The sequence below is a fragment of the Meriones unguiculatus genome, chromosome X (genome assembly GCF_030254825.1).
Source record: "Meriones unguiculatus strain TT.TT164.6M chromosome X, Bangor_MerUng_6.1, whole genome shotgun sequence".
NCBI lineage: Eukaryota > Metazoa > Chordata > Mammalia > Rodentia > Muridae > Meriones > Meriones unguiculatus.
The window spans coordinates 75222767-75248037 of NC_083369.1; the positions used below are offsets into that span (position 1 = coordinate 75222767).

Here is a 25271-nt window from a genome sequence, read left to right on the forward strand (position 1 = left end):
TAAAACACACTCGGAGAGTAGTTGTTTACTCCCATATTTGTGCCACTATTGTGCAGCATATCTTGCAGGCAAGTCACCATTGTAGAATGCAGGGTTTGTAGGTGATTACCTTTCTTCTGGTAGTGTGCAGAGTACCTAAAGTAACAGTAGTGGTGAAGGCTCTAGTTATGCACCAGCTTGATTTCTATGTGTTCAATGAGGTATGTAAGTGTTATCTTCATTACCATTGTGGAGAGCAACCAATAGCCTTGGCAATAGCCAGAGATGTTTGGGCCCCCTTTGACCAATGATTAACCTAGATATAGTCCATTCCTGGCACTGGTGATTTCACTTGGTGACAAAAGATACCTAGTTGGGGCACTGTTTAAGAAGTTTCTGTTGTAGTAGTTTCTATATAACCCTTCAAATGGCCTTTAGTGTTAGTTGTCTCTCACCATATTCTCTGCCTCTGTCTCTTACAACCTCCTTCTATTTAATCTTCCTGTTCCAGTTTGCTCTGTTTCTCCATAACAGATATATATATAAATTAAATAAATGTTATATATGTATATATATAAATTAAATAAATGTGTTTTAAAAATAATGGCCAGATAAGGCCTCAATGAAAAAAATGTCACTTGTACCCTAATAGCAAGGGTACATTGAACTGTAGATATTGAGGGTGGTGATGAGAAGTTTCTGAGATATCAAGTGTGCAGGAAGAGGCCATATCATGTTAGGTCCTTATGGACTATAAGAGAGTTTAGATTTAAACTGATATTTAAGATTCTGTGGGGGTAATAAATGATCCTCTGTCAGATTCTGTAATAAAATTAATAATATCAGCAGTATTCTCTAAATATTGAAGATAAGTCCCAAGAAACATTTGTGATAGAAATATAGAGAAAACATTGCAAGGCTATAAAACATTTCAGTAGAATATTGACTTAATTATTCTAGTCAGCAATAATCTTTGGTGAAATTTCATTATGGACTTCTTGCTAATAAAAATAATCTTGAGGGGGGAGATGTAATATGGCAGCAACGAGAGGACAGTCTTTCTGGCTAGTAATACAGCAGGATCTGCACAGGGATCAGCAGATGGAACTCTGGGTCCTAAAACTCCAGCGATTGTGTTTCCCAGGTGAGAGGAAATCCCATGTTGTGGGACTAAATCTGTTTCAGGTCATAGAGCTAAATGATGGAAAAGTTCCCAGGGTCCTGCCAGACGATTGGTTACCAGCCAGAGCCACACGCTGGCGTCCTCTGATCACCTTCCCAGACAGAACTGTGGGCCCACAACACCAGACACTGGGATTTCCAGTCGAGAGAAACCGCCATAGTGGTCCAGCAGGCACGTAAGCCACCATCCCAGAGTGGTGTGCTTAGCTACAAGCACAGAGTCCTGCCAGCATGCCTAATTCACCATCCCAGACAGAACTGAGGGCCCCAGGGCACCAGAGACTGAGTTTCTCTAACAGGTAGAAACCCCACAGGGAGAGGAAAAGCGGATCTGACCTGAGAGCACTCAGCTGACAACCCCCCACTGAAAAGTTCTCGGGAAAGTTCCCAGGATTTTGCAGGCACCCAGTCGACAACAAGGTGAAACCACATGCCTGCGCCTGCGAGTTCTACTCCCCATCCAAGACAGAACTGTAGACCTCCTTCAGAACCCTGCCAATGGGATTCTCCCAACCCCAGTATTCAAGAAGGCACCAAAAATTAACAGCCAACACCTGAGACAGACAGATGGCACAGGCCAGTGTAAATGCACAACCAACGAAAGGCAAAGCAATATGGCATCTCCAGAATCCAGTTATCCAGGAGCAAGTACCCCTGGACACCCCAACATGAATGAAATAAAAGAAGATGACCTTTCATCTATGCTTATGAAGAGGATAATGGAGGAAACAAATAAAATGCATAAAGAAATAGTGGAAGATATAGTCAAACAAATTATGGCCATGCGTAAAGAAATACGGGAAGATGCAGCAAAACTGTTTGTGGCCTTCAGAGAGGAAATATTTAAATCACTGAAAGAAATAAAGAGAGAAATGTTCAAAGAAACAGGTGAAGGAATTGAAGCAAAAATAGGAAAATACAGTCAAACAGATGAAGGAAAACAACAAAACGGTGCAAGATCTAAAGATAGAATTGGAAAATTTAAAGAAAACACAAATGGAAAAAAATGGAGAGGACAAACTTAGGAATGAAAAGAGGAACTACAGAGATAAGCATAACCAACAGACTACAAGAGATGGAAGAAAGAATCTCAGGTGTGAAGGATACAATGGAAGAAATTGATGTATCCATCAAAGAAAATAATAAATCTAAACAATTCCTGACAAAATATCCAAGAAAATCAAGACAACATGAAAAGACAAAACCTGAAATTAATAGGAATAGAGGAAAAAGAAGATTCCCATTTCCAAAGCCCAGAAAACATTTTCAAAAAAATCATAGAAGAAAATTTCCCCAATTTATAACAGAGGCCTATAAGCATACAAGAAGCCTACAGAACACCTAATAAATTAGACCTGGAAGAAAATCCTCCCACCACATAATAATCAAAACAGTAAGTATACAGAACAAATAAAAAATACTAAAAGCTGCAAAGGAAAAAGGCCAACTAACCTATAATGGCAAACCCATCAGAATCACACCTGACTACTCAACAGAGACTATGAAAGCCAGAAGAGCCTGGACAGATATCATGCAGACCCTAAGAGAACACAGGTGGCATCCCAGACTAATATACCCAGCAAAACTGTTAGTCATCATAGATGGAAAAAACAAGATATTCAATGACAAAACAAATTCCAACAATACCTACACACAAATCCAGCATTACAGAAGATACTAGAAAGAAAAATAAAACCCAAGAAAACTAACTACTCTCAGGAAAACACAAGAAATAAATGACCTCACTACAGCAAAACACGAACACTACCATAGCCAACATCAAAATGAAAGGATCTAACTGCCACTGGTCATTAATCTCTCTCAACATCAGTGGACTCAGTTCTCCAATAAAAAGACAAAGACTAACAGAATGGACGTTTAAACAATACCCAACAATCTGTTGCATACAAGAAACATTCCTAAGTCACAAAGATGGGCATTACCTGAGAGTAAAGGGCTGGAAGACAGTTTTCCAAGCAAATGGACCCAAGAAGCAAGCAGGAATAGCCATTCTAATATCTTTCAACCAAAATAAATAAAAAGAAATGGGGAAGGACACTTCATACTCATCAAGGGAAAATTCCACCAGGAAGACATCACAATCCTGAACATCTATGCCCCAAATACAAGGTCACCTACATTTGTAAAAGAAACATTAATAAAACTGAAAACACATAGATCCCCACTAATAGTAGAAGACTTCAACACCCCTCTCTCAACAAAGGACAGGTCAACAAAACAGAAATTACACAAAGAAAAAAAATGACTCTGACAGAGGTCATGAATAAAATGGTCCTAACAGACATAGACAGAAACTTTCACCCAAACACAAAAGAATTTACCTTCTTCTCAGCACCTCATGGAACTTTCTCTAAAATAGACCATATAATTGAGCACAAAGCAAGCCTCAACATATGCAAGAAGATTAAAATAATCGCTTGTATGCTATCTAACTACCCATGGACCCAACAACAGAAATAGCAGAAAGCCTACACACACACGGAAACTGAACAACTCACTACTAAATGAAGGCTGGGTCAGGGAAGAAATAAGGAAAGAAATCAAAGACTTCATTGAATTCAATGAAAATTAGGGTACAATATACCCAAACTTATGGGACACAAAGAAAACAGTGCTAAGAGGAAAGTTCATGGCACATAGTGCCTTCAAGAAGAAATTCGAAGCATCTCATTCAAGCAACTTAATGGCTCACCTAAAAGCCCTAGGAACAAAAGAAGCAGATACAACCAAGAGGAGTAGATGGCTGGAAATTATCAAACTCAGGGCTGAAATCAATAAATTAGAAACAAATAAAACAATTCAAAGAATCACTGAAACCAAGAGCTGGTTCTTTGAGAAAATCAACAAGATAGATAAACCCTCAGCCAAACTAACTAAAAGTCAGAGAGACACTATACAAAGAAACAAAATAAGAAATGAAAAGGGGGACATAATGACAGACACTGAGGAAATTCAAACAATCATTAAGTCTTACTTCAAAAGCCTATACTTCACAAAATCTGAAATTCTAAATGAAATTAACAATTTTTTTATTGAATCAAGACCAGGTAAATCAATTAAATCTATATCCTATATCCCCTAAAGAATTAGAAGCTGTCATCAAAAGGCTCCCATCCCAGAAAAGCCCAGGGACAGATGGTTTCAGACAGAATTCTACCAGACCTTCAAAGAAGAGCTAACACCAATACTCTTCAAACAATTCCACAAAGTAGAAACAGAAGGAACACTACCAAACTCATTCTGTAAAGCCACAGTCATCTTGGAACCTAAACCTCACAAAGACCCAACAAAGAAAGAGATTTTTAGAGATTTTTAGGCCAATCTCCCTTATGAACATTGATGCAAAAATACTCAACAAAATACTTTCAAACCAAATACAAGAACAAATCAAAGATATCATGCACTATCACCAAGCAGGCTTCATCCCAGGCATTCAATGCCTCGGTAAGATGCTCAGTCCTCATTCAGAAAGGCAAAGAGGATGGATATGAAAATAGGGAGAAAACAGGGAACAGGACAGGAGCCTATCACAGAGGGCCTCTGAAAATCTCTACCCTGCAGGCTATCAAAGCAGGTGCTGAGACCTATAGCCAAACTTTCAGCAGAGTGCAGGGAAACTTATGAAAGCACTAGGAAATAATTATACCTGGAAAGGATAAGAGCTCCACAAGGAGTGCAAAGGAACCAAAAAATCTGGGCACAGGGGTCTTTTCTGAGACCGATACTCCAAACAGTGACCATTCATGGAAATAACCTAGAACCCCTGCACAGATGTAGCCCATGGCAGTTTCATGTCCAATTGATTCCCTAGTAATGGGAACAGAGACTGTCTCTGATATGAACTGATTGTCCTGCTCTTTGATCACCTCCCCCTTGGGGGGGGGGGTGCAGCCTTACCAGGCCACAAAGGAAGACAATGAAACCACTCCTGATGAAACCTGATAGACTGTGATCAGAAGAAAGGGGAAGAGATCCTCCCCTATCAGTTCACTGGTTGAGGGTTATGGGTGGGATAGAGGGAGGTGGGAGCTACAGGTGGGATACAAAGTGAATAAACTCTAATCAATAAAAAATATTTTAAATTAAAAAAATAATCTTGATGCTTGTATAAGTGCCATCTTAATACATATATATGTAAACGTATATGTATACATGGGATATATATATATATATATGTTATTTGCCTTCTATCACTTGTCTGTGAAAGTTATTTTAGCAACTTTCTTTTATGAATTAATTTTCTTTTATATCAGTAGTAGCACTAAAATCACTCCAATCACTGTACTTTATTCATTTATAAATTTATGTATAAATTTATATGTTTAAATATAAATTATGTATATCTTTGTTTTATAATAAACATAAAAACCAAGATTGAAAAGAAAATCATGCTGATATTTGTAAATACATGACTGAATTATCTTACTCCAATTTTTATAGTAATAATGTAGCTCATGTCTACTTTTCTAACCTCCTATATATATATAAAAATGTATACATATATTTGGTGGGTTTAATGTCTTTCATCTTTTAGTGTTTTAGAAAATTTTAAGTTTTGGTTTAATCTTTTTATCTAAAGCATAAAGAATTTTAAATATTCTCATAATGTCCTTTTTGTGTCAAGATTTTACTGTATTTTTTAATATCTGTTTATTTAGTTTTTGTAGGTATTGTGTTTTTATTTGTTTCTGTGAACCGTATTCATGTTTGGTGCAGAGGCAAGAAAAGAGCATACATTCCCCTGAAACTGGAGTCAGAAACTGGTGTTGTGAAGTACCATATATGTTCTAGGAATTGAATCTGTGTGGTCTGGAAGAACAGCCAGTGCACTTAATCACAGCCATATCTCCAGCCCCAGGAAATAATAATAGTTATCATAATAATAATAATAGTAATTATTATTATTATTATTATTATTATTTGGTTTTTCAATACTGGGGCTATGTATGTTGTTTGTTTTTGATCCTTAACGCTTTCCAGCTACTAATATATTCCAAATTTCATATTTTCTATTAAAATTTAAGTTAAAAATTATTATATTGGGGTATATGTATGCTAAGGTTCAACTCTGGAGATCAGAGGACAACTTGCCAGAGTTGGTTCATTCTATCCACTTTTTGTGTTCCAGGGACTGAACTCAGATTGTTAGGCTTACGACAAACACTTTTACTCTCTGAGACATCTCACCAGCCCTCTGTTACTTTTTTAATGTTAAAAAGATCAGGAGTTCTTTGTCAAAAATCAGGTATCTAAAGATGTGTGGGTTTATTTCTGGGTCTTCAATTCAATTTGTTTTATCCACCAGCCAGTTTCTATGTCAACACTGCAGTTTTTATTACTGTTGCTTTATAGTACAGCTTGAGATCAGGAATGGAGATGCCTCCAGGAGATCTTTTATTGTAGAAGATTGTTTTAGCTATTTGGGGTTTCTGTTCTTCCATATGAAGTTGAGAATTTTTCTTCTCAACTTTTGGTAAGAATTTTGGTGAAAATTGTATTGCATCTGTAGATTGCTTTTGGCCGGATGGCCACTTTTAATATGTTAATCCCTACAGATCCATGAGCATGGGAAATCTTTTCATCTTCTGATATCTTCTTCAATTTCTTTCTTCAGAGTCTTAGCCCATAGACATCTCAGACTCCATGTGGGTTCCCTAGTAAGAGAAGAAATGGTATTTGATATGAACTTGATTGCCTGCTCCTTGATCACTTCTCCCTGGTGGGGTGACCTAGCCAGCCCACAGCAGAAGAGAGTCCAGGCAGTCCTGATGAGACCTGATAGGCTAGGGTCAGACTGTAGGGGAGGAGGATTTCACCTATCAGTGGACTAGGGAAGAGGGATAGAGGAGGAAGAGGGAGAGACAGTGGGACCAGAAGGAGATGAGCGAAGGGGCTACAACTGGGATACAAAGTGAATAAATTGTAAATAATAATAATATTAAAAAGAAGAAGAAGAGATAAGCTCTGGGGCCAGAGAGATTCAGCAAAGTTAAGAACACTTGTTGCTCTTTCAGAAAACCCAAGTGTGGTTCCCAGCATCCACATGGCAGCTCATAACTATCTTGCAGCTACAGTTCCATGGGATCCAGTATATTCTGGCCTCTGTAGGCATCTGTTTGGTGTACATACATACATGCAGGCAGAACACTCATACATATAAAATGAAAATAAATCTTCAGCCAGGCAGTGGCGGTGCATGCCCTTAATCCCAGCACTTGGGAGGCAGAGGCAGGTAGATGTCTGTGAGTTTGAGGCCAGCCTGATGAGTTCCAGGACAACCAAGGCTACACAGAAAAACCCTGTTTCAAAAAAAAAAAACAAAACACAAAAAAACAAAATCAAAAAACAACCTACAAACAAACAGATCTTTCATGCTAAAAGTTAGGTTCCAATTTCCACATTTAAAAGTGAAATATTACAAATTTCGTGAATTTTTTTTTTCAAATCACCATGTTATAATTGGCATATTACCTGTGGGTACCTTCTATCTTTCTTTGCTGTGTTTTGTATTATTATTTTATTCTTTTACTTTTGAAGTTCGTTCTTATGTCTTTGCTTTATTAATGCTATATTTTTCCCTTTTGCACCCTTTTTGAGCAAACTTAAAGTATGTCATCATTTGGTCTGTTTCTTTCTTTCTTTAAATAGGAAGCAGAGAATACAGAAAACCAAGCTGGAAATGAGTCCCCTGTACAAGAATTGCGACAAGATATATCTAAAAAGGTGGGAAAAGTATAATGTATACTTTATTTTACAAAGGACATAAAATTTATATATTTAGAATATTCTCTGTATTGTTTGAACATACTATTCTGTACATACTAATTCTTTTATAAATGTTTCTGCATCTGTCAGCTTTATGGTTCAAGCAACATTGGCTTTTTAGAAGTCATGTTATCATCTACTTGGCAATTTTTCCTTGAAACAGTTGTTTGTTTATTTAATATGGCTGCTAAGTGCTATGGCGCAGACCTTTAGTCACAGCCCTTGGTAGGCAGGGTAAGGTGAATCTCTGTGATCTCCATAAAGAGTTCCCAGTCAGCAAGGGATACAGAGAGAGATTCTTTCTCCAAAATATCAAAACAATAACACCAACAGTAAAATATGGTTGTGATTACTAGATTATGCTTCCCTAATGTTGAGTTTACTATTAAAAGTTATAGATGCTGAACAGGACATAGTTGTGCATACCTTGAATCCCAGCACTTGGGAGTTAGAGGCAAGTTCCAGGACAGCCAAGGGTACACAGTGAGACTCTATGTCAGAATAGCAACAACAAAAAAGAAGTTACAGATACTGAAAGGCTCATTGTGGCATATTATGGTATTTTTAGGGGTCAGAGGTACCAGGAAGATCTTATGCTAATAGTGTCCTTAATACCTTTTTTTTTTTCAATGCAGTTTATTCAGGAACATTGAACAATCCTCGGACCCCGGGGAAAGCCAGCCCACAGCTTAAATAGCCTCTGGGTAGCCAACCCAGGCGTGCCACGGGGGCAATGCAGATAGGTCCACATACATGGAAGCAAGCCAGATCCTCGGCCTTAGCCAAATGTGGAGTTGTTCGTGACAGAGAGCACTCACCATCGGGAAGGTGGAAGGCGGAAACCAGCTCCATCTTTAAGGCATAGCATTCCGCAGCTCTCTACAGTTCCCCCTTTTTGTTTTAGACGCATCAGGCAAGAGTAGAGGTCTGATCTCTGATATTAGAAATAAATTGGGACTTTGTACAGATGTTCATTTAGGTGTCATCCACCCAAAGAGCATCAGACCCGTCCGATACCTTTTTCTCAGAGGCGGGACCTGGGGCATCAACCCGCATGCAATCAGACATGCTCTTCTCTGGGTCCAAAGCGGCTGACCCTGAGTGCAGCGTTTAGCCTCGCATCCTGAGCGTATCATTTTAGCTTTTTATGGTAGCCAACCATGCTTGGGGAGAATGTCCTGCTTCAATGGCTGTAAAGGCCTGAATGATCATGGCTGCATCACACTGTTGTGAGACTCTAATCTTGCATATATACCACAGGCAAACCAAGGAGACCAACACCAGAAGGCCTGCTAACACTCCCATGCCCGCCCATTCCTTCAGATGATTCATGGCTGCAGCAATCCAAGTTGATAATCCTGTGGCTAGTCCTGCGTCCACTCCGGTAGAATTTACTGTGACAATGGCCACTCTCAGCTGCTCCATCGTAGTATCGAATTCTCCAGTGCAATTACCTAAAATATAGCTAGACAATTGTTTAGACAGATTTGCAGCACAGGAAAAATTCTCATGTTGTATGCTAGTGACACAAAGTCCAGCATACTTTTATTGACAGCCAGGTTGAGTGATTTGCCATAGGGTATCAATTTGCTCCTGCAAGAGGTCAATCCTCTGATTGAACACCATCAAGCTTCCTTTTAGTTGAGCATTAATTCCTTTATGTACAACTAAGGCATGAGCTACATTGGCTAAATGATTATTCAGGGTCTGAGCAGTCTGCCCAGTATGACTCATGGCTAATGCCCTGGTGGTAGCTCCAACAGCCGTCAATGAGATGGTAGTAACAATGGTGGCTGTAGTTCCAAGATCCCTTTTCTGTCTGAAGAGAGTCATAGCGTGAGGGGCATCAATGGGCACAGGCACCCAGTGAGGCATGCGAGTAACCAGGGCATACCTAAATTTACTAGCATTCCAGCATTGGGCAAAAATGCAAGTATCATTACCACAATTACTTGGCTCTATCTGGCTAATAATGAATAAAAATGGGGGAATAATCAGTTTTGTAAGCTTTAGAAGTTAGTTCACATGAAGAGACTAAATGCATATTTTGGGGTTGGGGAGATATATCAGTGGCAAAAGCACAACTCTTCTCAATGGAGAACTGCTACTCTACTCGCTGTTTAAGCATGAGGACCTGAGTTCAAATCCCTAGAACCTATATGTAAAAAATGCTGGCTATGACCACATGTCATATGTTTGTAAGTGCAGGGATTGACACAGGTTGATCTCAGTTGAGCTTTCTGGCCTGCAAGCCAAAAGGCAAACTTCCGGTTCAGTGGCAAATCCTGTCTCAAAGGAATATGGTAGAGAGTAATGGAGGAAGATGTGGGCTTTCCTTATTGAGACTCTGCATAGAGAGCACACATACACACAGTCTTTAAAAAAAAAAAAGTAAGCATTGTTAAAATGGTCTATTTTTGGTAGCAGCATAAATTCCAAAGGAAAAGATATTTGTATTAATTAACTTATACAAGTTTTAAGTGTTTTTCCCGGCCATGGGCACTGTTCTAGCCAGGAAGTTTCTAGAGTCCAGCAAAATGGCTCATTCTCTACCTTAGAGTGTCTCCAACAGTAGCATTCGTCATATTCATTGTTGTGAAAGGTAGCCACCACTATTGTGTACATTCTAAAACTCTTCTACATATCTGGACACCAATAGTATTTCTTACCATCCTTTAGTCATGACAAACGAAAAAGTCTCTAAATCACCACATTTCTGCGATGGATTTGAAGCAAATTTACTGTCAGTAGAGAACTGCTGCTCTACCCTTATAAAATTTATAAATATAACATCATACTTTATATATATATATGAGAAAGTATATATATATATATATATATATATATATATATATATATATATATATATATATATGAGAAAAACCCCTTTAGGGAGAAAAGGTGCTCTTTTGTCTTAGCATATAGAACAGAAATGGAACTGTTAAGAAGAGGTTAAAAACACAAAATTCTACAATGGAACAATTTCTGATTTTTTTTAATGATTACTTCTTGGTTCTCAGACAATTTCATACATGTATTTTGTTCTCAATTGCAGATAGAATTTTACATTTTACATTTTATTCTTTCTCCACCTCCTCCTCTGTGTGTGTGTCTGTATGTGTCTGTGTCTATGTGTATGTTTGAGACAGTTAGTCTGTGTAGCCCTGTCTGTCCTGGAACACACCCTATAGATAGGCTGACCTCAAACTCACAGAGATCTACCTCCCTCTGCCTCTCAAGTGCTGGGATTAAAGATGTGCACCACCACTACCCAGCAGGAATTTTATTCTTACCATGTTTATATGTCCTTCATATCATTGATATGCTTCTGTTAAACGTTTTAGATTGTATTTAGCCATTTTTATTGCTAAAACTTGTTCTTTTTTTGCCATATTTCTCTTCCTCCTACTTTATAGGTGTTCACTACCACCCCAGTTTTTTATTTCTCCCTTAAAAAGTCAGTTTCTTACTTACAATTTATTCTGTCTATAGTTAATACCAAAGATATTTTTAGATACATCTTGTCTCAATACTTGTAGAGGGGACTCATTTCCACCTTTGATTTCTGTATTTCTCTGTTTCCTGTTTAAATAAAGAAACAGACCAAATGATGACATACTTTATTTAAGTCTGCTCAAAAAGGGTACTATTGCAAATAAAGCTTCTATGAACATAGTTGAACAAATATCCTTACTGAATTGTGGGGCAGCTTTTGGGTATATGCCTATGAGTGATATAGCTGCATTGTGAGGTAACATTATTCCTAATTGCCCATATATTCTTGGATGTGCGGTCTTCCACTGGAGCACAGTCAGCTTACCAGGGGTCACACTCACAGAGAAAGCTGATCCTCCCTCTTCACATAGTTGCCAATTGCCAGTAGTTACTGTGATAGAAGTGGAGCTTTTCACCTACCATTGTCTTTGTACTAGGATTTGGCTGGCTTGAACTTGCACAGGTCTTATGCATGATACTACAACCACTGTGAGTTCATAGTTCAGTTGCCCTGCTGTATGCTGGTTAGTTTCCTTGTACTCATTTACTGCCTCTTGCTCTTATACTCTTTCCACTCCCTCTTTCACAGTGATCCCATTTATTCATTTCATACACATTTTTATGACTCTTGTTACCACTAAACTCAATGCTGATTAAACATCTAATATGATAAACATTTTGAACCTTAGATAATATTACATGTGGTAACAATGTAGTAATTTCTAGTACTAATTTTTTTAAGATCGAGAAAACTATTACTTACAGTATTTTGGGAAATCAAGGTAATTCTTACTGAACAGCAGAAATAACCAGTTCTAGTAGTATGGAAATGTGAAAAAGCTGACCTGCATAGGTCTGTGAGATACTCTATTAACTTACTAGAGCTGGGGAATTAAGAAAGCAGGAATTATACAGGCTTGACAGGGTAGAAGGATAAGTAGATCAGGAAATTTAGTCTGTTAGTAATGACAAGACTGGATAGAAAATATAGTTTCTAATAAATATTACTTGAATATATAGAGTATGCATGTGTATTTTTCACTTACAGATGAGAAATAGAAGAAGTAGGATCAATGTGGGCTAGAGGTTGAGCTCTTTTCATAGATTTGCCCTCAGTCTGAGGACTGAAGCCTTCTTCATAGTTGATTCAACATGTTCATCTCTTTGCATTTGCTTGCATTTCTGATATAGTCTTGAGTTCAGAATGAAACAAATCAAATTTTTATCCTGGTGGATTTTGTTAACTAGAGATGACAGGGAGTTGTTGTAGCTGCTTTGGCAGAACTATGTAAATGAACTCTTGAGATTTGGGAATCTTCATGAGAAGATATATGACTTCATCTCACAGGGTTGACTGAAGTTTTATGACTGTATTAACACATTCTTTATTGCTTTGTTTAAGAGTATAGATTCTAGAAGCAAACTTCCAGGATTTATGCTACTTTTATTGCTGACTAGTTCTAAAGCATTGGACAAATCACTTGGTCCAATCAAGTAAATCAAAGAAGTGTTACAGACACTGCCTGGCATATACTGAGGTAGCTATTATTTTGTTATTTTAAATAGTTTCCTTATTTTAAAAACTGCTTTTTAAACTTTCATTAGATAATTGAAAGTATTGTTGAGGAACGTCAAAAAGTACTACAATTGGAAGATGACTCTTTGGATTCTAAAGAAAAAGGACTATCTGATCAGGCTACAGCTGATCCTTCTGTGGCTGAAACAGACTTGAATAACATACCTGGACTATTGGCCATAGAGCATGAACTACAAGATCATAAAAAGGCAGACAGTCAGAATGTGTCTGAAGGAAGTGATTTAGAAACACAAAAATGTTTTACTTCTGATGACACCTGCGAGAAGACAGTCGCTGAAACCGTTCATTTAAATGAAGTAAGTTCAGCTGAGCAGCTTGATGTTTCTGAACTGGAAACTGAAATATTGAGCAAGGAAGCAATGGAAGTCAAAGAAAGTGATGTTCTAGATCCCGCATCCTCAGACTCTTTATCTACTAAAGATTTTGCTGCTGCAGAAGAAGTGGCTCCTGCCAAACCCCCAAGGCACCTTACTCCAGAACCTGATATAGTAGCCAGTACAAAGAAGGCTGTTCCTGCACGTCCTCCCCCTCCAACCAATTTCCCGCCTCCTAGACCCCCACCTCCCTCACGGCCTGCACCACCTCCAAGAAAAAAGAAAAGTGAACTGGAATTTGAGGCTTTTAAAACACCTGATCTGGATGGCAAGTATTAATTGAGAAATAGTTGGGTTGGGAAAGATGAGAGTTGAAACCTTAATGTTTCTACCTTGGGTTGGAGAGAGGTAAGACAGGATTCTTTTATCACCCTGTCTAGCATGAAATTTCTGTGTTGACTGGGCTAGCCTTGATCGTGTGGAGATCCTTCTGCCTCGACCCTCAAGCATAGACATTTGCTATGATTCTCAGCTAACTTTTCGGCTTTTGTTTCAGTTTCTGCTAAAGAAAAAAAAAAACAAAACAAAACACACTGATAGCTGGTTTTTATAAATTACTTCGTGAGTAGGCTGAAAAAAGGTGAAAAGTGTTATGTTGGTCATAAGCTACAATAATTACTGAATATTTTTGCAGACTCCTGACTTTCACATCTTTTTCCCCTCTAAGAATTGTTGTGGCAATGGTGGAAAGAAAATGAGACTGGAAGACTTACAATCTAAATTTAAATCCTAGATTTTTGAATGTATAAACTGGTCTTGAAGAAGTTAAATAATTCATTTAAACCACTGTTTTTCAATAAAGAAAACAAGAATGATAAAAGCCATTATTCTCAAGGGCTTATTTCAAGAATTAAGTAAAGGTTAAAAGCCCTTCTCTCTGTGTGTGTGTGTGTGTGTGTGTGTGTGTAGTGTGTATGTGTGTGTAATTGTTGGTATTATTTTTCTGTTGTTAATATCATCATTTTTGTTATTATTATTAGTTATTTTTATTATCATTACAGTACCCAAAGATAGTGTTACATCTGATTCTTTCCTAACTACAAATATGGCTTCGGAGAGTACAGTTAGAGATTCCCAGCCTTCTCTCGATTTGGCAAGTGCTACAAGTGGAGATAAAATAGTAACTGCCCAGGTTGGTGAATTATTGTTATGTTTGATATGGGCTAATTCAAACCTTATACAACTGACTGATGTAATTATTAGAACTCTTTCTTCTCTAAGCCAAATTTTTTTTTTTTTTTTGCCTCCACACCTGACCACAATACTTCCATGTCTGTCTTGGCTACTAACTAGTTTAGTGAGGTTAGCTAGCTCTTTAGCATCTGAAAATCAGATGCTTCGTTGATAAAAACAGGGAAAAGATTCCAGTTTGAAGGTTTTCTATAAGAATTAAATGTGCTAATATATGCCAAGTTTGTGGCAGGTATTAACAGCAATGTTTAATATTATAAGTTCCCTTTCCTAGACATAAAATATTTCATGTACTAGGATGTGGGCCATACAAAAAAAAAAAAAAAAAAACTACATTTACCACAGATAAATTCTAGAACTCAGAATAATTTATATAGTACCTGAGCTGAGGGTAGTTAACAGACCTGGAAATGTGACAATACCATCTTCTGATAGCAATACAGTAGAGGTCACAAACAGCCTGTTTTTGTAGGATGGTGTTTTGCCTTTAAAAAGTATTTTTAATGTAGAAGAATATGCAGCAACAACTTTATGTAAAAATTTGAATATATTTGTTGTCTATCTCTTTATATAAGTAGAACTTGTTCTAACCTTTCTTTAGCAATATCTACATATGGCCTGAATTAATTACAATCTTAGTAAAGAACTGCTATTTTGGATGGGTTCAAGTAAAACAAATTGTTTGTAATACTGCTAAGGCATGATTTCACAGGCAGTAGTAGTTTTAGTGCCTAATGTCTTTTCAGCATGCAGAGAATAATAAAAGACTAAAATGGAATATTTTGTTTAAATTTTCAAGAGGCTGTATTATCTGATTTGTGGAATTGTGTAGGAGTGCACAGGGTAGTGAATAATTAAAATTGATAGAAATTGATTCAGTCTGTCTGTTTATACAATTATAATTTTAGGAAAATGGAAAAATACCTGATGTGCAGACAGTAGCAGGTGAAGTAATGGGCCCACAGAGACCTAGATCCAACTCTGGGAGAGAGCTTACTGATGAGGTAAAAACATAAAATGTAAAAATCATAATGGGAAAATGAGAAACTTCTAGAGATTGATCATGGTGTTGTTTGCATAGCACAGTAAGTGTATGTAATGACCCTGAACTAAATATAAGTTACTGTATTTTTAGTTGATATTTCACTTTTTGTGCATTTGGTTTGGTTTGGTTTGGTTTGGTTTGGTTTGGTTTGGTTTGGTTTTTAGTTTTTCAAGACAGGGTTTCTCTTTGTAGCCTGGGCTGTCCTCGACTCGATTTGTAGACCAAGATGGCCTTGAACTCAGAAATCCACCTGCCTCTGCTTCCCCGTGTGCTGGGATTACAGGCATGTGCCACTACACCTGGGTCACATTTGTACATATTTATGGGTTGTAATATGATGGTTTGATAGATCAGTATAGTATATAATGAAGAAGTCCAAGAAATCAGCATTTCATTTTTTTAAACATTATTTCAGTACCAGGAACACTGAACTTCTGTAGGTATTTTGACAGATATAATAAATTACTGTTTAGGCCAAAATCATTAAAATTAAGATTATTTTAGGTTTGGGATTTTACTTATATATTGAAGGTTGAATCTCTGATGTATTCTTGCCATTTCACAAAGCTGTGTGGTGGAATACCTACATTAAAGTAGAATCCAAAATGGGCTGATGACAAAGCAGGCCTATGATCCCAGCACTCAGGCGTATGAGGTATGAGGATCACAAGTTTTGGACCTACCTAAGCTGCAAAGTAAGCTCAAGGCCAGCCTGATGACTTTTTGAGATATTAAGTCAAATAGAAAACAGCAAAAATGTCTGGGGCTACATGTTTGATAGCATTAGTAAGGTCATAGAGTCCATTCCCAGTACCACATGCACACATAGCACAATAAGTCAGGATCTGTGTTTTATGAATGGTGAATTTTAAACTAACCTAATATTTTAGAAAACTTTTTAACATTTATTTACTTATTTGTGCATGTACATGTATTTGTGTTTATGGGCACACATGTACCACAGTGTGTGGAGGTCTGAGGATAGCTATCTTGGTTCTGGGGACTGAAGTTAGGCCAACACATTAGCCTTGACGATAATTCCTTTTATCCGCTGAGGCATTTCGCAATAATTTCTTACCTTGAATATTTAGAATGAAGGGCTAGAAAGATGGCTCAGCAGTTAAGAGTTGCACTTCTGAAGGAACCCACATGGAGCTGTTTGTAACTCCAGTTCCAGGATATCTAATGTCTTCTTCTGACATCCAAAGGAATTATGCACATGTGGTATACAAAAATGCGTGCAAGTAAAACACAATATACAAAATAGAAATTAGAATGCATTTATTGGTCAGTTTATTCAGAATGAAGGTTTATAACAAAGTAGGATTTTTTTTAGAAAGCCAGACATGGTGGTACACAATAATAATTTCAATACTCTGGAAGCAAGTATACAATAAGGACATTTGCTCAAACATGTTCTTAGGAGCTTTATTCATAATAGCCAGAATCTGGAAATAATCCAGATGGCCCTCAATGGAGGAATGGATACAGATTTGTGGAACATTTACTACACAGCAATTAAAAACAAAGAAATCATGAAATTTTCAGGCAAATGGGGGGAAATAGAAAACATCATCCTGAGTGAGATAACCCGGAAGCAAAAAGACACATGTGGTATATACTCACTTATAAGTGGATATTAGTCATATAATATAGGATAAACATGCTAAAAATCTATACTCCTAAAGAAGTTAAGAAGAAGGAGGATCCTAGAGAAGTTGCTTAATCCTCACTCAGAAAGCAAATGGGGTAGACATCAGACGAAGGAGAAAACAGGGAAAAGGACAGGAGGCTGCCACAGAGGGCCTCTGAAAAACTCTACCCAGCAAGATATCAAAGCAGATGCTGAAACTCATAGTCAAACTTTGCATAGAATACAGGGAATCTTATGAAAGCAGTGGGAGATAGAAAGACCTGGAGGGGACAGGAGCTTCACAGGGAGACCAACAGAACAAAATATCTGAGTCCAGGGGTCTTTTCAAAGACTGATACGCCAACCAAAGACCATGGAGGGAGATAACCTTGACCCCTTGTTCAGATGTAGCCCATGGTAGCTCAGCTTCCAAGTGGGCTCCCTAGGAAGGAGAACAGAGGCTGTCACTGACATAAGTTTACTGGCTAGCTCTTTGATCACCTATACCAGGTGTACCAGCTGTACCAGGCCACAGAGGAAGACAGTGCAGCCAGTCATGATGAGACATGATAGTCTAGGGTCAGATGGAAGGGGAGGAGGACCTCCCCTATCAGTGGACTGGGGGAGGGTCATGAGACGAGAAAAGGGAGAGCGGGTGGGAGTGGGAGGGGATGAGGGATGGTGCTACCAATGGGATACAAAGTGAATAAATTGTAATAATGAAAAAAATGAGGAAACAAAAAAAAAAGAAGGAAATCATGAAATTTGCAGGCAAATGGATGGAACTGGAAAAGATCATCCTGAATGAGGTAACCCGAAAGCAGAAAGACACACATTAGGATATACACTCATTTATAAGTGAATATTAGCCATATATATAGGATAACTATATTAAAATCTATAGTCCTAAATAAATTAAGCAACAAGGAGGACCCAAGGGAAGATGCCTAATCCTTATTCAGAAGGGCAAACAGTATAGATATCAGAAGTAGGAGAAGACAAGGAACAAGATAGAAAGGACAGAGGGTCTCTGAAAGACTACCCAGCAGGGAATAAAAGCAGATGCCAACACTCCTAGCCAAACTTTGGGCAGAATGCAGGCAATCTTAGGAAAGAAGAGGGAGATAGAATGCCCTGGAGGGAACAGGAGCTCCACAAGGAGACCAATAGAGCCAAAAAATCTGGGCTCAGTGCATCCTACAGAGATGTGTAAATCAACCAAGGACCATACATGGAGAGGACCTAGACCCCCCTTCTCAGAGGTAGCCCATAGGCAGCTCAGTCTTCATGTGGGTTCCCTAATAAGAGGACCAGGGGCAGTCACTAGCATGAAATTGGTTGCCTGCTCTCGTTGATCACCTCCCCCTTGCAAGATGGCCTTACTAGGCCACAGAGAAAGAGGATTCAAACAATCCTGATGAGACCTGATAGGCTATGGTTAGATAGTAGGGGAGTAGGACACTTTCAGTGGACTAGGGGAGGTACATAAAGGGGGAAGAGGGAGGGAAGGTGGGACCTGGAAGAGATGAAACAGGGTCCTACAGCCAGGATACAAAGTGAGGAAATTATAATAAATAATAATAAAGACAAAAAGAACTGTAAATATATTATTAGCCATTGATTTACATGTTTTAAGGGATTATGTTTTGTGTTAGAATTATATCTCAGTGAAAATGTGTAAGACTATTGCACCCAGTAGTGACTATCCAAAAAATCCTTAACTTTAAAATTTAAGGATTTAGTAGATTCTAAAAAGATAATTAAGGGCTTAAGAGATGTCTCAGCAATTAAGAGTGCTTATTGTTTTTCCAGAGACCTAGGTTCAAGTCCCAGCATCCAGCTCAGATGACTGACAACTATCCAGGTCCAGGAGATCCAACACTTCTAGCCTCTGTGTGCAACGCACATACATGTACAACGTGCACACACATACCTAACCACACACTCATGCATGCACCAAGCACAGATGCACACACACAAAACTACATATATATATGTACATTATCCAAAATAATTTTCAAAATTTAATTAAGTTGTAAGCCATCTTGATGGTTATCTGTTTAACCTCCAGGAAATTTTAGCCAGTGTAATGATTAAGAATCTGGATACTGGAGAAGAAATACCTTTAAGTCTTGCTGAAGAGAAGTTGCCAACAGGTATTAATCCTCTCACTCTATACATCATGAGAAGGACAAAGGAGTATGTAAGGTATGGCTTAATGTTATTTAACATTTACAACATTTCAGTGTGGTAGTGATTATTTAGGCTTGTTAACTATTAACTATTCTTATTTAGTTAAACTCAGTCTTCTTTGTTAATCTAAAAGGTAAAATTAGATCAAGTATGTATTCTTTACCTTTGACCTCTGTTATAGTCATATAGTTACTTGGGGAGAATATTCTAAATTTTAAAACTCATACTATTTATTTTCTTGCCTTTGAAAATGTTTTGTGCTAGACACACTATTAAAACATTACAACCAAGAAGCAAACTGTGAGGATCACTTAGTCTTCTAAAACTATGCTTTTAAGTATTTGTACTGTTTATTGTGGTTGAAAAATTGCTTTAGAGTGAAGTGACTTATTTTTGTTATGTAATGATGTCTATGGAATAAGTTCTAGAAAAAAAAAAGAACTTTTATTAAATGTAACACTTGGTGTACCTTATGGACTAAGAAAAAGCTATCTGCAAGTTACTTTATTGTTAATATGTACAGCCTTCTTATAGTAGGATTTTCGTAAAGTATTAAGTTGCATTCATTTCAATTTTGTACATTGCATCTTGCTTTAATTTTCTAGTCTTTAATCTTGAAAGCCATTTACTAATTCTCCAGCTCTTTATTAGTTTGAAGTTATATAAAACTTATCAAGATAATTTTTATTCTGATTTGCCACTGCTTAATAAACATAGAAACATATTTTGAGAAGAGAAATTATTTCTCTTAAAATCACTTCTTCTTCTTGTAGCAATGATGCCACACAGTCAGATGATGAAGAAAAGTTACAATCACAACAAATAGATACTGATGGTGGAAGGTTAAAACAGAAAACGTGAGTGTCACTACATCTCTTTTCTTCTTTTTAAGTGTTTATTAGACAGGTAAAAAAATTGCCAGGTATATTTTTAAACAAAAACAATAATACAAAAATGTTCTTGGCCCCCTTTTTTCATTATTGTAAAGCAAGGCCTTTAAAGAGATTTATCACCTGTACAGCCCATTGTTAAACTCATTCTAAGTCTTCTAATATGTATTACCTTATATTACCACTATCACAGTGTTGTTCTGTTGCCACTACTAATTGCCATCAGCAGACACTGATCTATCATAAAATTTATAAGCCGATCAAATCCTTGCAATATTGCTTAGAATTATCTGCTAACACTTAATTTCAGTAACTTCTTTATCATAATTTCTTTCAGCTTGAGAGAGTTGTTTTGAAATGGAATATGTGGTCTCCCTCCACATGGTTTGAAATTAATGTTAAATGCCCAATCCACACCACTATTCCCTACCCTCAATCTGTTGATTATGAATTTCTTATATTTGTATAGGCCACCTTTAAAGCATCTAATATAAAAGAAATGACCAATATATTTTGTATCATCCTCTCTGTACTATCTCATGCTGGTCTTATACTCACAACCTCCTGCTTTTTGTTCTTGGTATTGCAATTACAGGTGCATATCACTATGCCCTATTAAAGCTCATTTTTTTAAGAGAAAAAAAATTCAGCTTTATTCAGTCCCATTCTTGACTCAAACATCATTTCTTAAATCACTTCATCCAGTGCCTGCAAACCATGACATATAAGTTGATATGTCACACTGTTGGGTAATATTCTGATTGCAAAATTATAATCAGAAAATGGTAAGAGGACCCATAAATAAAAGAATAGTCTTTGTATACAGGAGCTCTTTCCAGCTTTTTCTCTTACCATGCTACACATAGAATGTCGAAATATTTGCACTTGAATCATGGGGTCAACCAAAAAGGCACCCAGTGGCCAAAAGACAATGGCCCATAATTCTTACTTTTTCTGGTTAACAAGCTTTTTTATTCCCCTTCTTTTTATTTTTTTTTTTAGAATTTTTAATATTGTCATTTATTCCAATTTATTCAATTTGTATCCCAGCTGTGTCTCTTCCCAATCCTACCCTCACTCCTTCTTCTCCCCCTTTGCACCTCCCCTAGTTCACTGATAGGTGAAGTCTTCCTTCCCTACTATTTGACTATAGCCTATCAGGTCTCATTATAACTGGTTGCATTGTCTTCCTCTGTAGCCTGGCAAGGCTGCAACCCCCAGAGGGAGTTGATCAGAAAGCCTGTCACTGAGTTCATGCCAGAGAAAGCCTGTGTTCCCCTTATTAGGGACCCTACTTGGAGACTGAGTCTATGTGGTACATCTGAGCTAGGGTTTTAGGTCTTCTCTGTGCATTGTCTTTGGTTGGGGTATCAGTCTCTTAAGGGGACACAAGACTCAGTTTTTTTGTTTGTTTGTTTGGTTGGTTGGTTTTTTTGTTTTTTTGTTTTTGTTTTTGTTTTTGTTCTGTTGGTCTCCTTTTGGAGCTCCTGTCCTGTCCAGGACTTTCTATCTCTCCCTTCTTTCATAAGATTACCTGCACTCTGGCCAAAGTTTGGCTATGAGTCTCAGCCTCTGCTTCCATACTTCAGTAGAGTCTTCAGAGGTCCTCTGTGGTAGGTTCCTGTCCTGTTCCCTGTTTTCTCCACTTTATGATGTCTATCACATTTGTCCTTCTGAATGAGGACTGAGCATTTTCTCTAGGGTCTTCCTTGTTGTTTAGCTTCTTTAGGAGTTTAGTATGTTTACCCAGTGTTATGTGGCCAATATCCACTTATGAGTGAGTATATACCATGTGTATCTTTCTGCTTCTGGGTTACCTACTCAGGGTGATCTTTTCGAGTTCCTGCCATTTGCCTGGAAATTTCATGATTTCATTGTTTTTCATAGCTGAGTGGTAATTGTAGTGTAAATGTACCACAATTTCTGTATCCATTCGTCCTTTGAGGGACATCTAGGTTGTTTCCACATTCTGACTATGACAAATAGAGCTGCTACAAACATGGCTGAACAAATGTCCTTGTATACTTGAGCATCTATTGGATATATGCCGAGGAGTGGTATAGCTGGATCTTGAGGTAGCACTATTCCCAATTGTCTGGGGAAATGCCCGATTGATTTGCAAAGTGGTTGTACAAGTTAACATTCCCATCAGCAATGGAGGAGGGTTCTCTGCCATTCGATATTTGGGCTCATTCATGTATACTATCATATCATCTGTAAATTAGGATACTTTGACTTCTTCCTTACTGAACTGAATCCCCTTGATCTCCTTTAATTCTTTTATTGCTCTAGCAAGGATTTCAAGCACTATGTTAAAGAGGTATGGAGAGAGTGAGCAGCCTTGCCTTGTCCCTGATTTCACTGGGAATTCTATAGAGAATTCTCTGTTTAGTACTGTACCCCATTTTTTAGTTAGATTATTTAGTTTGTTGATGTCTATTTTCTTGTATTCTTTATATATTCTGCATATAAGCCCCCTTTCAGAGGTAAGGTTGGTGAAGATCCTTTCCCAATCTGTAGGAGTCATTTTGTTCTGACAACAGTGTCCTTTGCTTTACAGAAGATTGTCAATTTCATGAGGTCCCATTTATTGATTGTTGATGTTAGAGCCTGTACTGTTGGTATTCTGTTCAGGAAATTGTCTCCTGTGCCATAGAGTTCAAGACTCTTCTCCACTTTCTCTTCTAACAGGTTTAGTGTGTCTGCTTTTATATTGAGGTATTTGATCCACTTGGATTTTAGTTTTGTGTAGGGTGATAAATGTGGATCTATTTGCATTCTTCTACTTGTACACATCCATTTAGACCAGCACCATTTTTTGAAGATGCTGTCTATTTTTCCATGATTTTGGCTTTTTTTGTAAAAAATCAAGTATCTGGATATATGAGGATTTATTTCTGGGTCTTCTATTGGATTCCATTGATTCACCATTCTGTTTCTATGCCAGTTCCATGCAGTTTTTATTACTATTGCTCTGTAGTACAGATTGAGATCAGGGGTGGAGATACCTCCAGAAGATCTGTTATTGTATAGGATTGTTTTAGCAATTCTGAGTTTTTTGTTTTTCCATATGAAATTGAAAATTGTTCTTTCAAGTTCTGTAAAGAATTGTATTTGTATTTTGATGGGAATTGAATTGAATCTGTAGATTGCTTTTGGTAGGATAACCATTTTCACTGTTTTAATCCTACTGATCCATGAGCATGGGAGATCTTTCCATCTTCTGATATCTTCTTCAATTTCTTTCTTTAAAGATTTGAAGGGTTTTTTGTTGTTGTTGTTTTTATTTTGTTTTATCATACAGGTCTTTCACTTGCTTGGATAGAGTCACACCACTGTACTTTATTTTATTTGTGGCTATGTGGATGGGTTTTGTTTTCCTAAATTCTTTGTCAGCCCTTTTGTCTTTCGTATACAGGACTATTGATTTTTTTTTATTTTTATTAATTACAGTTTATTCACTTTGTATCACAGATGTAGCCCTCTCCCCCATTCCACTCCAAATCCCACCCACCCTTCCTCTTCTTCTTCTATGCCCCTCAACAGTCCAATGTTAGGGATGGTCCTCCTCTCCTTCCATCTGACCCTAGTCTATCAGGTCACATCAGGACTGGCTTCCTTGTCCTCCTCTGTGGACTGGCAAGGATGCTCTTCAGAGACTGGAAGTTTTTTTTATACATGTCTTTGACTTCCTTGATTAGAGTTACACTAAAGTACTTTATGTCTTTTGTGTCTATTGTGAAGGGTATTGTCTCACTAATTTCTTTCTCAGCCCCATTTTTCTTTTGTATACAGAAGGGCTACTGATTTTTTTTTTTTTTTTTTTTTTTTTTTTTTTTTTTTTTTTTTTTAGTTGATTTGGTATCCGGCCACTTGGCTGAAGGTATTTATCAGCTGAAGGAGTTCCCTGGTAGAATATTTGGGCTCATTCATGTATACTATCATATCATCTGTAAATTAGGATACTTTGACTTCTTCCTTACTGAACTGAATCCCCTTGATCTCCTTTAATTCTTTTATTGCTCTAGCAAGGATTTCAAGCACTATGTTAAAGAGGTATGGAGAGAGTGAGCAGCCTTGCCTTGTCCCTGATTTCACTGGGAATGATTTAAGTTTCTCTCCATTTAGTTTGATGTTGACTGTAGGCTTGCTATAGATTTTCTTTACTATGTTTAGGTAAGTGACTTGTATCCCTGAGCTCTCCAGGACTTTAAACATAAATGAGTGTTGGATTTTATCAAATGCTTTTTCAGCATCAAAGGATATTATCATTTGGTCTTTTCCTTTCAGTTTGTTTATATGGTAGATTTCATTGATGCATTTCCATACATTGAACCACTCCTTCATACCCAGGATGAAGCCTACTTTTCATATTGTCTTTGATTTCTTAAACAGTCTGTTTCTAGAATTTTTTGATTTTGACATTTTCTTTGACAGATATATCGATTTCTTCCATTATATCATCCACACCTGAGATTCATTCTTCTATCTCTTGTAGTCTATTGGTTATGCTTACTTCGGTAGTTCTGTTTTCTTCCCTAAATTCTTTCTCTCCTTGATTCCCTCTGTTTGTGTTTTCTTTAATTTTTCGAATTCTATCCAGATCCTGAGCCATTTTGTTGATTTTCTTCATCTATCTGATTGTATTTTCCTGTTTTACCTTAAGCTGTTTGTTTGAAATTTTCTGTTTCTTTTATGTCTTTCAATGAATGAATTATTTCCTCTGTAAAGGCCACAAAATGTTTGATTGCATCTTCCCGTATTTCTTTACGAATAACCATAATCTGTTTGTCTTTATCTTCCTGTATTTCTTTACGGATGGCCATAATCTGTCTTTATTTTCCTGTGTTTTTTTATGGATAGCCATAATCTCTTTGTCTGTAGCCTTCTTTATTTCTTTATGGAT

General features: G+C 37.3%; 1 protein-coding gene across 4 annotated transcripts in view; it reads left to right on the top strand.

Annotated features, from left to right (window-relative positions):
* The window catches only part of Wdr44 (WD repeat domain 44), a 115941-nt gene that overhangs the window by 45991 nt on the left and 44679 nt on the right, over positions 1-25271 (top strand). For all 4 annotated transcript variants that reach the window (XM_060375566.1, XM_060375564.1, XM_060375565.1 and 1 more), the window contains 6 exons: positions 7831-7905; positions 13048-13681; positions 14415-14545; positions 15513-15608; positions 19354-19490; positions 20249-20332. In XM_060375566.1, the coding sequence (XP_060231549.1) occupies positions 7831-7905; positions 13048-13681; positions 14415-14545; positions 15513-15608; positions 19354-19490; positions 20249-20332 (1157 nt within the window). The remainder of the gene's footprint in view (positions 1-7830; positions 7906-13047; positions 13682-14414; positions 14546-15512; positions 15609-19353; positions 19491-20248; positions 20333-25271) is intronic.